Here is an 18,263-nt window from a genome sequence, read left to right as displayed (position 1 = left end):
GTGTCTATGATGTTAAAATTTATGTAAATTTTGCCACTAACTGCTCTACCCATAAGGCTATCTTCACATGTGGTGTTTTTGATGCTTTTTTTTCTGCAAAAAAAACCCTGCTCGCTCTCCTGTCAGTAAAGAAGCTGCCAAAAAAGCAGGTTTTACTTGGTTTTTCTTGCGTTTTTGCTGTGAATTTGTCATGCTACATTTGTTTTAGTGACTAAATAAAAGTCTCATTCTACTTCATCATATTTTGGCACAAAAAAAAAAACACAGAAAAACCTGATACATGCATTTTTTCAGGTTTTTTCACCACCCATTAATTTCAATGGGTGGAAAACATTGAGAGAAGTGTCATGCCCTGTTCTACAAAAACCAAGCAAAGCTCAAAATACTGAGAACAAAAAAAAAAAACCAAGGTGTGTGCATGAGCTCATAAATTTTGCTAGTACTGTAAAACGCAGCTGAAAATTTTCATTAAAAAAAAGTATAAATAAAACGCCACGTGTGAACATACCCTAAGAGTTCTAGATACAACGACTTGCATGACAGTGCTCTCAACAGAAATCAAGTGTTCCAAAAAAAGATAAAGGTCCATTTACATTCCAAAATAGCAAGTCCTGCCACAGTGCCTCTATAATATAGAGCACTATAATATCCCCTAACAGTCCCTTACACTGTCCTAAATTTACTAGTGATCTGACATCTGGATGAAGTACCGGCAGCTCCCACTTCCAAATGTCTTTTTTGTCTGAAGGAAGTGAAAATGAAGCGGCCCATAAATGGTCGCTGATTGGCTGCAGGGCCTTCATGACATAACGGCACACTAGCTTCGGGAATCTCATTGCCGACATTGCTGGAATTGGGCTAGCATCAGAGGTGAGCATAAGGTGGTTTTATTCAACGTGGGGGAATATTATAATTGGGTCTTTAAATGGAGTCTGTCAGCACAAAATTACTATTCAAGCCAAGCACTGAACAAATGTGCTTGGTTCAAGCAATCATTTTGTGCTGGCAAATTTCCATTTAGTCCTCATTCAGACGTCCGTTTTTTCTTAACCGCCAAGAAAACCGACTGAGTTGTGTCAATAGTGTGTTTGGTCCAAGTAACATCAACTTTTCTTGAATGAGAGAAAAAAAAGTTTTTTCCTAGTTGTTCGTACAAAATGGACAGTTCTTGGATGGATTATTTTTCTTTCACTAACACTCAGGTCAATATCCGATATGTCTCTGCAATTTTGCTCAGACCAATGGGTCCAACAAAAAAAATCAGATATGTGAACAGCCCCAAAAGACTTTTATAGATCAACTTCTATCTGTGAAAATTACGAATAGAACGTGTATGTGGAAAACGGATATCTAAATGAGGCCTTCATGTGAGTTGCTTCTCAGTGACCTGCTTTACTCATTTAATTGTTTGAATTATTAGAATATCATTAACTATTATGTATTGTGACAAAGTCAGTGGCAAGTTGCCGGAGGGGAGATCTGTTATGAGTGAGTCACTGAGGAGGAAAAACAAGCTAAGCCACAGAAAACCAGAGAGGTTGGTAACTAAGCGGATTGCAGACCCCTGATCCTGTCTACACAACTAGCAGTAGCTGTGGAGCGTACTTACGATGATCCTAGACGCCTCGTCACAGCCGGAGAACTAAATAAGCCTAAAGCAAGAAAAGGAGAAATCTAAACTGCCCCAGAGCAGACCCCAAAGCAATAGACAGCCCCCAAACATGTATTGTCGGTGAGAAAAGATGAAAACACAAACACAGATAGAAAAATAGGCTGCGCAAACGATGGGGCCCACACTAACTAGAAAGGACAGGAAAGGAAAGATGCTGTCTGCAATCATGCACAAAACCCTGCCATAAAATGTCCATCACTTTCTGATAACAAAAACCCTGAAGTCGCTAGACTTCAATTCCCTATATCAGCACTCTGGTATATTCTGAAGACAGAGCAAAAAGAGACCAATCTGATCAGGGACAAAAAGCAAACTAGCATAAACAGAGACATAAGAATGGAAGTTCAGCACAGCCCCAGCAGGGGCTGGCTGACCACAAAAACTGAGTAAACCAGACCAAATCTCATGTGAAAAAATAGCAGAGCACACTTAGCTTGAGAAGGCAGGAACAGAACTGGAAACCAGAACCTCAGGGCAGGAAAAATCACCAGCACAAAATTAGGGAGTCGGCTGTCTTAAATCCAGTCAGAGACTCCTGATGTCCACTCACAGTCCTCCTCCTCAGGTGGCAGGTCTCTGCCATTTTGATCAGCTTCATTACCTACTGTCACCACTAGAGGGAGCCTGGATGGAGAACTCACGACTTCTCTGTCAACACAGCCAGCTTCACCACCCTCACCAGAAGCCAGAGGTAAACCAGAAAATGAGTTCACAGCAGAGATCCGTTTCATTGAGACTCTTGGCTTAAGTGATTTTGAAATCTAGACATTTGCTCCAGCACACTATGTGTTGAGAGGGGTTGATCAGCCATTTTAAGAGCTGGGTTTTTGTGGACAACCATAGAGCCAGTGTGAGGTTGTCCACCTTATCTCTACCCCAGGGTGTGGTCTGAGAATTAGTCGGCCTTCTGAGGCATTCATTGTTCAGAAGGCCTGGAGATTGGAACTCCAGTACTAGGTGTCCTAACATGGAAGGCTGAACCATTGTGTAACAACACGGACTGTGCTGTATGTTTTGTTTTGTTTTTTCTTAGGCCAGAAAGGCCTTGTTTATTTTTGCTGACTCTGCACTGGCTTATGCAGCACTCCTAATAAACCAGTAAGAGCCTTAAAGTTTTCCGGTGTCTACCTCTGTGTGCAGCCGAGTAAGCCAATCTACCACAGTATTTATAATTATATTTTATTTTGTATTTAATATTTTTTTTATTTCCAATTTTAAAATGGTATGCTGAGAAATGTAAAAATGTGCACTTGGATTGGGTTTTAGGCCTGATCTAGATCCAAAGTCTTACATTCTTCTACTCAATCAGAACACATGTATGCCTAACTAAATCCATTGTGCATGTGTATGGAGGGATTGGAAGGAATAGTTGTGTTGTTGGACTGAACGAGGGCTCAGCCAACAGCTATCAAAAGAGTACTACTTTAGTAATAAAATTTCTGCAAGGTTTCTGCATCTCTTGGCAGCAAAAATGCTGCTTTTTTTATGCGTTTTATTCTGTGCATTCAATGGGTCTAAAAACGCAGGCAAAAATGCACAAAGAATTGACATGCTGCAGCTTTAAGCGCACAGCAAATCCTGAAAGGAAAAATACTGATCATGTGCACAGCACTTCAGGATTCTCATTGACTTTGCTGGCATAAGGATTCCCTAGAATTTTTGGGCCAATTCCACAAGGAAAAAAACGCATCAAAAACACACCGTGTGCGCATAGCCTTAGACTTTCCATTGATCCATTGTAATCTGTGAGGAAACCAGACAGTAGATGTTCCCATTTCCTGCAGTCACCTCAGGGAAGGAGAGTTATACAGCTCCCATTGAGAAGAAGCCAAGTGTGGAATTTTCTGGTCACCCTGAGTACATGGAGGATTTCATCAGTTTTTGTCCAGATTTTGAAATAAAAGCTGGAATTTAATAAAAATATAGTTTGTACTATCTGTCCTATTATTCTGTTTCTCCATTTATTCTCTTTACCTTGTTTTCAAGAACCTGTGAAACACATAAGCAAAATCCTGCATGTGTATGTGCACTCTGAAAGTATTGTTAGCCACTTGTTTTTTATTTCGATTCACGAGTATTTTTATATATGTTTTTTGTATGTTTTTGTTACCATTTCCCAGTCATGGCCATGTTTACTCAATACGTGAAGCCAATGTGCACAGCAAGGTCTTAGGGTATGTCTCCACCTTCCGGATTGGCAGCGCTTTGAACACACCGGATATCCGCCACGCCCAAAGCGCTTCCCCCTTTTGTACGCACGGTGATTCCGCATGTGTTCATTGAACACATGCGGAATCACCACATCCTATACATAGAACGGTGCTATTTATCTTGCGGAGACTGAGCGTCTCCGCAAGATAAATAGACATGCTGCTGTCTATAAAGACGCGCTGCATGTCCGGTTACGCAGGTCTGCCACCTGCGTCTTTGTACGCAGAGTGGAGATGGGATTTCATAAAATCCCCTCCACTATGCTGAAACATCTGGATGCTGCGGCTGTACGCAGTGTCCAATCCGCAGCAAATACACCACGTGGAAACATACCCTTATACATAACGCTTTTTTCATTTTTTTTTTATCCCCTTTTTGGGGGCTTTTCCAATCCTTATGGTTTTGCCCTCTTATTCTTCAGTTAGATTATCCAGGCCTAGACTGGCAACCAATGCCTAGGGATTTTGGAAAAATCAGTTGCGTTTCAACATCCATTTTTATTTGGCTTCTTTTCATTTTCTATTGCTTTTATTTTCTTTTGATGTAGTTGCCCTATGTAGCACTTTTTTTCTTGTCTTCGGTCTACCTTATTCTACCCTACTGCTCTCCAAGGATTGCAGAACCGTTGTTTTCATATTGTGGTATGATGACTTTAGTAATCTCTTAGCGTTTATGCCTCCCTTTGTTCTGTAAATGTGCTTCTACCTACAGAATGTGTATTGCGTGTGGTGTTTATGGTGCGGTGGTGCCATTTGTGTATTTGAGCACTGCCCAGTAAGTAATTTTCTGATGGGGCACATAACCTCTGCTCTAGAAAATGCCATAGAAAATCAGTGCCGATTTCTTTCTTTTATTATGTCCTTGTTAACTTAATAAGTCCTACTGACTACACTGTGTCTTCGCCCTGATATGTGACGCAGATACACTTATAGCCTGTTTCACACATCAGTTTTTTGGCGTCCGCCAAAGTGTGAAAAAACAGATCCGTTTCCGTTTTGCAGCAAACGGATGCTACCGGATCCGTTTTTTGGATGGATCCGCTTTAGCAACTAATGCAAGTCTATGAGAAAAAAAAGCGGATCCGCCAAAAATAAAGGCAGATCCATTTTTTTTCCAAAACGGCGGATTTTGACGGACGTCAAAAACGGATGTGTGATCCACCCCTAACTTATCACCAAACTTGTCCTAAAGAACACTGTGCACACATATGCAGTTTTCTTCTATGGACGTGGTTGAAGGACTCATTTGGTCAAATACTTTTTCTCCAACAGCCATTGTTCAATCTGTGATATGTAAGGTAGCAAGCTGGACAGATCCTGGACTGGAGATCTGTGTCACCAAGGTGGCTAGCCTCGGTGATGTGAAGCCCAGAAAAGCAGTCTCCACCACAGATAGTGCTGAGGATTTTTTTTTAATGAGCTCGGATTTTGTGTCTGGGTTTTAGGAATGACCAAGAGGGCTGGGTGGGACTGGTCGTTCCCATATCTCCACTTCCAAGTTTTCAACAGCCTATTTAAGTCTGCTCAGCTACCTTAGGGTACCGTCACACTTGGCTACGCACCAGCGATCCCGACAACGATGCGACCTGGTAAGGATGGCTGGTGCGTCACTACTATGTCGCTGGTGAGATGTCAAACAGGCAGATCTCTTCAGTGACGCAGCAACGATCCAGCGATCAAACACAGCGATGCATACTGGCCAGCGGGATGCCGATGGCGAAAAATTGGCCCAGGACATTCCTGCACGATCACCAATATCCAGCAGGGGGGCTGGTTGCTGCTACATGTCACATGTAGCGAGGTTGCAGGCGAGATCGCTGTTGTGTCACAAAATTGGTGACACATTAGCGATCTCGCTATGTGAGACGGGGCCTTTAGTCCAGTTCTGTGACTGAGAGGCAGAAATACCTCTTTCTGCTGTGAAAGTCTGACCGTTACTCGACCAAGTGAGCCCGTTCTATGATATGCACTATTTTGTTTTTAATTTGCAGATCTTTATGCTGATGAAAAGGCTATTTGTTTTTCTTTATGCTGGAAGACTATGAACTTTAATAAATCTTCCTATTTGAACAAGACCCTATGTGCCGGTAGGTGTACCTAACCAGCTGTCAGAGAGAGTGAATTCGTACCGATAACACTTGTGCCAACAAAGGGGTGGCACTTTACAAAGGAAGAAGTTGGGTGATTAAAATAAACACATAGTTTTGATTTATTATTTGCCTTCATTTGTTTTTGCTACAAACTCTTCAATATGGCTCATGTGGTTCATTAATTTTGCAGAAAAAAAAAATTATTTTTGTCTTTTTTTTTGCACCAGTTTAGAGCAAAGAGTTGCATGTTCTGCTAAAGTGACACAAAATTTGCACTAAACATTTCACTTGTACAAAAAATTACTTTAGTGGGTGCCTGGAGAACATTTGTGTAAAAATGTTGTACCGTAATTAAAAAGAAAAATATCATCAGAATACCGTCCATGAAAGAATACCCATGGATTCAGAAGGTATTCGATGCACAGATCCTCCATGTCAGCATCCATAAGCAAGCAGTATGGAAAAAGGTAGTGGGATCCAGCAGCAGAATCATAAAACTCAATAATTTCTTGGATCAGCTTTAAAACCAAGAATATAACAAGCCAGATGGGACACATAACACCTTGAGTGTGAAGGACGTGATGTGCTTACTCCATAGGTCCATATGACCTATGTTTGTTTTATTTTCAACTTTTAATATTGATTCAATAAACAGTTGAGTTTTATGATTCCAGCGCTGAAGTCAAAATTGATGAATTGGCCGCAAACATCTTGAAAATGAAAACTTTGCACATAGTAGCGAACATAAGGAAAACAAATACATAAAATAGGCTTCAAAAAGATGAAAAGAAAAAGTAGATTTTGGGGCAAGTCAAAAAAAAAATAAAAAATAAAAAATAAATATATATATATATATATATAAAAACTAGACAGGAAATGGCGTTAATGCAATAATCAATTAGCTCATAGTCAAAAACTGCTTTCAAGGGGTGTTCCTAGAATTGCAGATTTTGTCTTATCCTCAGCAGTACTCAACCATTTCCAGCAGTCCCATATGCAATGAATGGAGCGGAGGTTGAGATTGTGCTTTTCTTCTCTATTCAGTGATTCCGGACAGGGTGCTGTTCTCGTAGTTTTGGAGTCCAGTTCTTGGGATCTCTGAGGATTTCAGTGAACAGACCCCTCTCGTTAATTCATAAGGGAATAACTTGTAATTCTGGGAATAACCCTTGGCGTAGCAGAGTAATAAATGTACGTCATAGTGTCGATATGGACATAGAAGCTATGCCTACCCATTACCTGGTTATTGCCAGTAAATTGTGTAAACGTGGCAGTGGGCTTCATACAGTCTGATCAGAATGTTAAATTAAGAACCTCATGTTCAGTTATACAGTGGGGCAAAAAAGTATTTAGTCAGTCAGCAATAGTGCAAGTTCCACCACTTAAAAAGATGAGAGGCGTCTGTAATTTACATCATAGGTAGACCTCAACTATGGGAGACAAACTGAGAAAAAAAAATCCAGAAAATCACATTGTCTGTTTTTTTTTCATTTTATTTGCATATTATGGTGGAAAATAAGTATTTGGTCAGAAACAAGCAATCAAGATTTCTGGCTCTCACAGACCTGTAACTTCTTCTTTAAGAGTCTCCTCTTTCCTCCACTCATTACCTGTAGTAATGGCACCTGTTTAAACTTGTTATCAGTATAAAAAGACACCTGTGCACACCCTCAAACAGTCTGACTCCAAACTCCACTATGGTGAAGACCAAAGAGCTGTCAAAGGACACCAGAAACAAAATTGTAGCACTGCACCAGGCTGGGAAGACTGAATCTGCAATAGCCAACCAGCTTGGAGTGAAGAAATCAACTGTGGGAGCAATAATTAGAAAATGGAAGACATACAAGACCACTGATAATCTCCCTCGATCTGGTGCTCCACGCAAAATCCCACCCCGTGGGGTCAGAATGATCACAAGAACGGTGAGCAAAAATCCCAGAACCACACGGGGGGACCTAGTGAATGAACTGCAGAGAGCTGGGACCAATGTAACAAGGCCTACCATAAGTAACACACTACGCCACCATGGACTCAGATCCTGCAGTGCCAGACGTGTCCCACTGCTTAAGCCTGTACATGTCCGGGCCCGTCTGAAGTTTGCTAGAGAGCATTTGGATGATCCAGAGGAGTTTTGGGAGAATGTCCTATGGTCTGATGAAACCAAACTGGAACTGTTTGGTAGAAACACAACTTGTCGTGTTTGGAGGAAAAAGAATACTGAGTTGCATCCATGAAACACCATACCTACTGTAAAGCATGATGGTGGAAACATCATGCTTTGGGGCTGTTTCTCTGCAAAGGGGCCAGGACGACTGATCCGGGTACATGAAAGAATGAATGGGGCCATGTATCGTGAGATTTTGAGTGCAAACCTCCTTCCATCAGCAAGGGCATTGAAGATGAAACGTGGCTGGGTCTTTCAACATGACAATGATCCAAAGCACACCGCCAGGGCAACGAAGGAGTGGCTTCGTAAGAAGCATTTCAAGGTCCTGGAGTGGCCTAGCCAGTCTCCAGATCTCAACCCTATAGAAAACCTTTGGAGGGAGTTGAAAGTCCGTGTTGCCAAGCGAAAAGCCAAAAACATCACTGCTCTAGAGGAGATCTGCATGGAGGAATGGGCCAACATACCAACAACAGTGTGTGGCAACCTTGAAAACGTTTGGCCTCTGTCATTGCCAACAAAGGATATATCATAAAGTATTGAGATGAAATTTTGTTTCTGACCAAATACTTATTTTCCACCATAATATGCAAATAAAATGAAAAAAAAACAGACAATGTGATTTTCTGGATTTTTTTTTCTCAGTTTGTCTCCCATAGTTGAGGTCTACCTATGATGTAAATTACAGACGCCTCTCATCTTTTTAAGTGGTGGAACTTGCACTATTGCTGACTGACTAAATACTTTTTTGCCCCACTGTATATATTTTTGCCTAGCGGCATTAGATCAATATATGATTTTTGGAGGTGCTGTCCATTCTCTTCTTATCAGCAAAAGAATACAAAAACCCAATGGCAGTTTTTTGTATTTTTAGTTGTGCCTATGTGTCTGCAGACTTGTGAATCCTCACATCGCGGACAATATGCTCTGTGAGGATTCTCCGACATCGGGAGCAGGTGGTTCTGTGACGGGACGTATGTGGCATAAATACTCCATGCCACATTCCGACTAGACTGTTTCCCGCCTCTCAATACACTTGCATAGAGTGAGTCCGCACCCATCTAGTCTGAATGTGGCTGGGAATATGTATTTCACATACTTGCCATCATGTTACTGCCTGCTTTTGGCACTGACATGGAATTTCCTCACAGTAACGTAAGGATTCACAGGTCTGCATTCACATGCAGTGACTGCAGATTTGTAGTTTAATGTTGAACAATCCCTTTAAACAAGCCAAACCACCAAAATAAATTAAAGTGAACCTATCATGTAAAAAAAGTTATTAACCTGAAAATGTACTGGTTAATCTATGCACAGAGCGGTTACTGAACTCAGGCCGATGCCACTACTATGACTGAATGCCAAGCATTGCTGGGTAGAATAAAGTTAATTTCCTCCCAGCAGTGGGGCTCTAAGTGTGGGCATCGCTCAGGTTCAGAACGCAGTTAGCCTGTTGATTAACCCCATATCTTCAGGTTAATAGCGTTTTTTTCACGTGACAGGTTCCCTTTAACTACTATTCTACATGCTATTCTATATAGACATCAAACTGGTAGTATTGAATAAAGTATTCAATACTAGTCGTTGTGATGCTAAGATTAAGTCCTGATATACTGTGTGTAAATGGGGAATAAATGTTATAATTGTTGGAACACCGCAAAAGTTTTATGGCGATTTGGCTCTCAATCCCAAAAGTGTAGTGCACACCAACTCTAGAGCTTCTGAAGGGAAAGTCTGGTGAAGATACCGAGGTGGTTTGTGCCTTTCTGGAGTCCTTCCATACTGAATCCACAATAACAATAGCTTGGCATTCCATAATAAAGGAGTAATAAGTCATCAGCCCCACAATATTATTTCTTCCCTCTGCTTTTGTCATACTCATCTGTTCTTTTTTCGAGACGCTCAGGGCTTTTAAAGCAGCAGAAGTAAATTGGATAGCAGAAAGGTGTATAAAACACGAGACCCCGGAAAGGCCTGACTCCCCCCTCTCATATATCTCTTTACGTCCCTGTCATTTCTAATCATCCAGGAGCACTTGTGATCAGTATATCTGATAAACTTCTTTTCTTTCAAAGCTGGATTCCCCAACCTATTCAGCCCCTCGCCAATCCTCCACTTCCCCCCTCTCATTCCCTTAGCATCAAGTCTCCGCTTGATAAGACAGAGATACACCGTGTCACTAGCAGCTGTGTACCGGCCCTGCCTCTCACTACAACTAATTTGTGCAGGAAAAAATTAAATCAGGAGGTAAATTATTTCATGATTGCTCATTCCCAACAGAGTTGGGCATCATTCTGAAGAAAATATCTAATAATTGGTTTCAGCCTGTGTCAGACACATGCAATTCCCTTCACTAATGGCTGTGTGAGGTAGCACCGGGCCTCGGGGGTCAGCAAAAGGACTGGAAATAGCTTAGCACTAGGCAGAGCACTAGAGAGACGGAGCACATAGGAAATGAAGTGGCAATAAGTGTAATCCATAGGGGAAATGTGCTTCACTTGGAGTTTAATATATCGCCTCCATGTCTGGCAGCGAGCCACACAACAATTGTTTACCTTTCTGTCAGCATCTGCATCTGTTCTGTTTTGTAAGCGGCACTTAACGCTCAGCCGGTAAACGCCGGAATCAATAACAACCGCTAAGGGAATTCTTTTCTTTTTATCATATTCTATAAAAAACCCCGCGCTACAAACAATGTTTGCCTAAGATTAACAAGGAGCAGACATTAACAGGGTCAAAGGGATTTGGTTGGGAAGATTTTATTGCTTCCAAGACTCGGAGTAATTATATCGACGCAATTCCAATGTATTTTGTAGCCCGTCCAAATGAAACTGTTAAAAATGTGCTTGCGTGCCGTAATGAAGATGATTTTTTATAATTATCTTAAGCACCGTGTATAGAAAACTGCCGGCACCTTCGGTAATAATTTAGTTTGTCGAAATCCAGCTGGTGTACTGAAATATTAAGGTGGCTTCTTTTCTTTCTTTTTCTCTTTTTTTTGGGTCGGCAAAATTTGGACCAAGCTTAGTCAGGTTATGTGAAATATGGCATATGAGAAAAAAAAGAGGGGGGCAAAGAAATGCGCTGGAAACAGTGTGAGCCTGTTAGTTATTATCTCCTCTCGACGCGAACGTTTCATTAGACGTGAGATAGTATCTTGTGTAACCAGGCATATTCGGGATATACACTGTACAGATGAGCGCTGTCACAGAGGATTGTTATAATAGTTATAGCATCACTTAAAACTTAATATCATCGAGAGCAAAGGAACACATTAATGTTAATGGGATTTGCGCACATAACTCCCCATGCTCTGCTTGGAAAATGTACCCCTTAATGTCTTGAAATTCAAAATAGGCCAGTTAAATTGCTTTTCTTTTATTAAACATCCTCCTTTTCAATTGTAGTCCGACCGAACTTACATTTTTTCCCGCAACATTTTATTGTTCGCAACTTGGCATTTATGGTTGTTTTTATTCGATTAATTAACCTTTATTTCTTTTTTCTTTTTTTTTTTTTCTTTTCTTTCTCTTCTCCCCCCCCCCAAGTACATTTACATGTACAATGGTATTTTCAGATACTGCCGAGCTGTATATGAGATATCGAGCATTAGAAATAGCAATGGTGGAGTGGGAGATTCCTGTACGTATCAAAAGAACTAGTTTGATTTCTGGCGTCTCGGCGTATCATGTGGCGTTCTACAACCACTAGAAAGCCATTATCCACTTGAGTGCAGGGATAATGCTTTCCAGCCCACTTCTGCTTTGAAGGGGTCAAACATATTACATACTTAACACCTTATTTGCTGAGTGCACATGCAAAACTGATCTCTAAAGTCGGGGAAAAATGGAGCGTTCTCCATGGAAACGCACATTCTTGACTCTTAATTGGAAGAAAAGGCGATATGGCACAGTGGTTAACATGATTTGAATTCACTGGCTTGCCGACTTAATACTAGCCTTTACTAAAGTGCTTGGAAATGGATGATGCTACAGCATTATTTTCTATGAAATTCTATATCATCACTTTTCTGGTAAGTGGTTTCCAAATTAATTGGCATTGTCCTTTGAATTGATTGATAGTGTTCTAATCTGAAGCTAAAAACATCACTGACGAGATCCAAAATGAAAATATTGTTGCACGACGAAGACAACCATATTCACTTAGGAATTGTGCAGTTTATTTTTTTCAAAAACAGCACCACTTCTGATCCAAAGGTTGTGTCTGGTATTGCAGCTAAGCTCAACTGAAGTGAATAAGTGAAGTGAATTTTTTTCTGCAAAAAATGTAGTAATTTTATACCACACAATTTGGGATAGATTCATCGCCAAATATACCAGAATTATGGTGCTGTTTGGTTAAAAAAAAAAAAAAAAATTGTCTGATTTGCATTACAATCATTGTTGGGTCTGGTGTCTCTCATCTTCCACTTTACAATACCCTATAGATTCTCTATGGTATTATGGTCAGGTGAGTTTGCTGGCCAATCTAGCACAGTGACACTGTTGTTTTTAAACCAGGAATTGGTACTTTTGGCAGTGTAGACAGGTGCCATGTCTTGCTAGAGAATTAAATTTACATCTCCAAAAAACTTGTCTGCAGAGAGAAGCATGAAGTGCTAAAAAAATTTCCTGGTAGATGGCCGCGCTGACTTTGGTCTTGATAAAACACAGTGGACCTACACCAGCAGATGACATGGCCTTTATGTGGTGTACCCTACTGTGTTTTATTGCTTCCACCTAAACTGATATTTTTGATGAGTGTAATCTGGACAGTAAGCTAGCGCTCAGATATATGCCGGCTGCAATATTGCCCTGTTCTGTAGCGCAAGAGAAAAATCTCTGTATTTATGACTTTGACAGGGTAGCCAGAAGACCATTCCATATTCCAAAAAGTCCAGCAATGTTTGCAACTTCAGCTTCATGCATATGAAGATCTGCTCAAAAGTAAAAACTGCTATTGTATTTACAGGAACATGTAAGAGCTCATGTAGTCTTTTATTATTGGTGTGGAGGTTCTCATTATTAGTTGAAGGCTGCAGATTTCATCGCAGCTATTTGCTCGGCTGCCTCCATCATTTCATAGGATTTTGTCCAATTTCACAGATCTGTAAACCTATAAGAGGCTTTTCTGTATGTTCTCTTCATTTAGGCAATTTGGTTGTAATTTTTTGCGCTTGAGCTAAACACAGATTACACTGGCGACGTTTCTACCACATTACTTGGTAATAAAACGACTATCACTATTTTGACCGAAATTGCATAGTTCTAATGAGCGGAGGAACGCATTTTGCCCTCTGGCGGTTGTAGAACGACTGCTCATTATTGGATGATAATCCAACAATAGCCATAAAACTGTATTAGTTGAGGAGCTGGTGAATTCAATTCCATCACCGTGCTTTCGTTTTTGCCCTCTGTGGTCTTGCAATCATTTTCTTGTATGTTACAGTTGTTATGGGTAATGCCAGTAAACCAATGCTGTGTAAATGTATTGTGTGATATTACTAGTTGCCATATCCTCACTGCAAATTATATCGAACACAGTTCTGGACAAATTATAATTGTATAGGTCCAAGGAACAGATGACCCCTGAATTGTTTTTAACCCGAATAACCAGGTTTCATTTAGAAAAAAAATAAAATCCGGAGACAGAGTATGGGTTTTAGTGTATAAAAATAAATTGTGAATACAGGGAAACAAATGAGGTCTTGTTAGTGCAGAAGTGAAATCTAAGAAAAGGAAGATATCTAACGTATTGTGGGTCAAGCAAAGGTTCAACTTTCTAACAAGAAAGCTTTTCCTCTCCCAAAAAAGTAATCAGACTTTGGAATTTGCTTCAAGATGAAGTAGTGTCTACAAATGTACTCGGAGAATTTAATCTTAAATTGGATTCCTTAGGGCGTGCAGAAGCCTTTTGATTATGCCAGTGTTTTCCATCAAAAAAATTCCGCTGCTATACATGACTCCTCTGGTAGCGCATTTTTATTGTCTGGATGATGAGACTTCCTGCACCATTGTCTAAGGAAGCTAATACAATTGTTTTTTATTCTCAATGTGACAGATGATTAATAAACTTTACCAACTTTATTCAGTTTTAGCCTATATGTTACCTACACCGTATTTCCCCAGTGTCAGACTAGGGTTCCTTCCTCCTCTGACCCCTTTTAAGAATGAGAATGTCTACTTACAATTACACTATAAACTTTATTGGTTTATTACACACACAGGATATATCAATAATATGATAAAATAGGCTTAGTGTTTACTTACGGTATTCCATAAGAAATAGACCCTAATGGCAAGTGACGGCAGTCCCAAACCCAGCAAGTGCTCTGGCTTGCATAGGCAAACTCCAGCTCCTACAGGTTGGTTGACAGGTCCAGTGTTGGGCTTAATCACTGTGTGCACTCGTACAGAGCAAGATGCCCATAATATTGGCACCAAACAAAGGTTCCTTTACTATATTATTAAACGATAACACTTTTTATTTTTAGCCCTGAATACAGAGGATCCGCAGAAAAAAGCTCTTGATGCTCCCATACAGCTGAGTCAACTGAAATACCTGTCAACCTTTATTGACCTTTTTTTGTGGCTTGAAAAAAAAGTGGAGAAGACAACTTCGGAAACCCTGTTTCTATCCTGTTATCCTGAAATAAAAGGGAAGGTACAAGGTAATATGTTACACCTATATTCATATGAAATTTATCATAATGTATATGAATTGTGGTCGTGTACAGGATTATATTCACATTGGGTATTACTGCTAATAAGTACAGAGGTGTTTGGAAGATTATTTCTGCCTAAATTTGGCTTAAAAAGAAAAAAAATAAATAAATTAAAGAAATTAGTCAAAATATTAGACTTTGTCAATTTTTGGACATGAGAAGAATTATCGAATTTCATGTCTGAGAGTGGCAAAAGTATGTGATCTTTTGTTTTCATTATCTGATGTGACCTCCTTGTGCAGTAATAACTGCATCTAGACTTTACCGGTAAGTGTTGAGTCGTTCCTCCCTACAAAACAGCTTTAACTCTGTTATGTTGGTGGGTTTTCTCCCATGAACTGCTCACTCTTTGTCCTTCCAAGATATTTATATAGGACTTGGCTATTCCAAAACATTAACTTTATTCTTCTTCTTTTGTTTTTTGTTGTTTTTTTTAAAAAAAGCACCTTGCAAGCAAACAGAAAAAAAACTATATAAATGTGATATCTCTGTAATCATACCAACCCGAAGAATAAAGTTATTTAGTCACTTATACAGTACGAAGGACAGCGTAATAAATAAATAAAACAAATTCTTGACCTGCTGTTGATTTATCCATTCTGCCTCCCAAAGATCGCAGTAAGTTTCGGCTCACATTGATCCTGCGATTTCCACTGAGCACTTACAACGGGATTTTCGCATAAATATCTGAAATATGTAATTTAAATGGAACTTCCAGCGGAAGATTCCCTATAATGAGGAAAATGTTGGCACTGTGAACATCATGGGTCTTTTGAAGTGAGCGGTTGGCCATGGTTTTGTGCACCTCTAAAAAGGACTCCTGAACAGAGGCCAGATGGAGTCCAGAGTAACTCTGCTGCCTCATTATAGTGAGTGACTCCCTTGAGGGTTTCATCGGAATGGCGTCACTCTGAGATTTAAATGGAAACCTAGATTTAAGTGCTCAGCATAGAGCGCAGGATGATTGTGATACAAAATGTTACATAAAATGTTCCCAATAAAAGCTTCAACTCAATCCACAGAAAAAAGCAAGTCCCCACTCAGGTCTGTTATCGGAAATATAGAGGGTTTCCACATTACTGGTAGTACAAAAGCTATGGAAAAGCTAAATGACTCCTAAATTTTGTTGGAAAAATTAGAAATTGCTGATTAACTTTTAACCCTTTAAATTCCTAACCAAAAAAAATTGTTTCAAAACTTGTGCTGTAAAGTAGACGTAGACATGGGGAAAATGTTATTTATTAACTATTTTATGTGCCATAACTCTCTGTTTTTAGGACATAAATATTATAAGTTTGAAAATTGCAACACTTTCAATATTTTCGACAAATTTCCACTAGTTTCAGAAATAAACGCAAGTTAGATCGAACAAATTTTGCCAATATCATGAAAGACAATATGTCTCGAAAAAACAATAGCAGAATCACTGGGATACGTTGAAGTGTTCCAGAGTTATTACCTCATAAAGTGCAGCAAAACTGGCCCAGACCATGATACTACCATATTTCACAATGGGTATGAAATGTTTATGCTATAATGTAGTATTTTTTCCCCAAAATATAACACTTCTCATTTAACCGTTTAAGGACTGGGTGAGTTTTCGTTTTTGCGCTTTTTTTTCCTCCCTTTAGTCAAAGAGCCATAACTTTTTTTATTTTCTGTTCACATACCATATGGGGGCTTTTTTGGGGGTGACAAGTTGTACTTTTGAATCATATCATATTTTTTTTATCATGCGATATAATGGAAAATGGGTAAAAAATTCCAAGTGTGGGGAAACAGTAAAAAATAGCACCATTCAGCAATTATTTTTGTTTTTTTTTTAAATATATAGCATTTATTTTACCATACAACTGACCTGGAAATACAGTGAGTGCGTAAAGTATTCAGACTCCTTTAAATTTTTCACTCTGTTTCATTGCTGCGATTTGGTAAATTTAAAAAGGTTCATTTTTTTCATTAATGTACACTCTGCACCCCATCTTGACTGAAAAAAAAACTGAAATTTTGAAGTTTTTGCAAATTTATTAAAAAAAGAAAAACAGAAATATCACATGGTCATAAGTTTTCAGACCCTTAGCTTAGACACTCATATTTAAGTCACATGCTGTCCATTTCCTTGTGATCCTCCTTGAGATGGTTCTACTCCTTCATTGGAGTCCAGCTGTGTTTAATTAAACTGATAGGACTTGATTTGTAAAGGCACACACCTGTCTGTATAAAGGCCCCGTTACATTTAGCGATGCACCACCGATCCCGACCACGATATGACCCGGTCAGGATCGCTGGTGCATCGCTAAATGGTCGCTAGTGAGCTGCCAAACAGGCAGATCTCACTAGCGACGCAGCAGTGGTTGGCGGTCGATACTCACCTGTCAGATGCAGTGATGATGACCTCTTCCGCACGCATCCATGGCTCGCTCGTCGGCGCCAGCAGGAAGCCGACGACGAGAAATGGACCAGGCCGATCTCGCGTAATTACCGGTAACCAGCGGGGGAGTCGGTCGGAGGTGAGTATCACATGTAGCGATATCGCTAGTGATATCGCTGCTGCGTCACAAAATCGGTGTGTAAAAGACCCTTAAGACCTCACAGTGCATGTCACACCAAATGAGAATCATGAGATCAAAGGAACTGGCCAAGGAGCTAAGAGACAGAATTGTGGCAAAGCACAGATCTAGCCTAGGTTACAAAAGAATTTCTGCTGTACCCAAGGTTCCTAAGAGCACAGTGACCTCGATAATCCTTAAATGGAAGAAGTTTGGGACCACAAGAAGTCTTCCTAGACCTGGCTGTCCAGCCAAACTGAGCAATCGTGGGAGAAGAGCCTTGGTGCACCTTGAGCCAACATTTTTTTTAATATCATTTTGGGGTAAATACAATGTTTTGATCACGTTATTTAATTTCTTTGTTTGTTCCGGTTGAAAAACTGCAATTCTGGTGTTTTGATTTTTGTATTGTTTCTACTCCATTTACAAAACATATTAATTTATTTTCTATTTTGATGATCGTACTTTTATGAACGCACCAATGTAAAATATGTAATTTTTAGTGTTTTTATTTCATAATTTTTAATTAAGGAAAGGAGGATTATTTGAACTTTTTATTTTTGTCATTTTTTTTAGAACTTTTTTATTACTGTTCACTGTATTTATACACTGCACTTTATTTAGTACAGCAATTTTCTGATCGATTGTGCTTTATGCAGCAGTGCCACGGGCTAGCTTTAACAAGAGTACTGTCTCTAGCAGACCCATGCCAGTTAATGCAATCCATCGATAGCGCTGGAAACGCCACTGTCACATATTGACAGCGGCATTTACCAGGATAACAGCTGCGGGTGTAGTGACTATTGGAGACCAATTATGGGTGATTTATCACAGCCATCATCATCCGGGAAAGA

General features: G+C 39.8%; 1 protein-coding gene across 12 annotated transcripts in view; it reads left to right on the top strand.

Annotated features, from left to right (window-relative positions):
* Positions 1 to 18,263, top strand: part of KIAA0825 (KIAA0825 ortholog) — a 556,500-nt gene that overhangs the window by 81,835 nt on the left and 456,402 nt on the right. For all 12 annotated transcript variants that reach the window (XR_012234833.1, XR_012234815.1, XM_073589638.1 and 9 more), the window contains one exon: positions 14,630 to 14,806. Coding sequence is in view for 10 of the 12 variants with exons in the window: in XM_073589638.1 (XP_073445739.1) it covers positions 14,630 to 14,806 (177 nt within the window). In the remaining 2 variants the exon portion in view is untranslated. The remainder of the gene's footprint in view (positions 1 to 14,629; positions 14,807 to 18,263) is intronic.

The sequence above is a fragment of the Dendrobates tinctorius genome, unplaced genomic scaffold, assembly GCF_039654945.1.
Source record: "Dendrobates tinctorius isolate UK_male_01 unplaced genomic scaffold, ASM3965494v1 ptg000003l, whole genome shotgun sequence".
In the NCBI taxonomy this organism is placed as follows: domain Eukaryota; kingdom Metazoa; phylum Chordata; class Amphibia; order Anura; family Dendrobatidae; genus Dendrobates; species Dendrobates tinctorius.
This window is presented reverse-complemented; position numbering and strand designations above follow the sequence as displayed.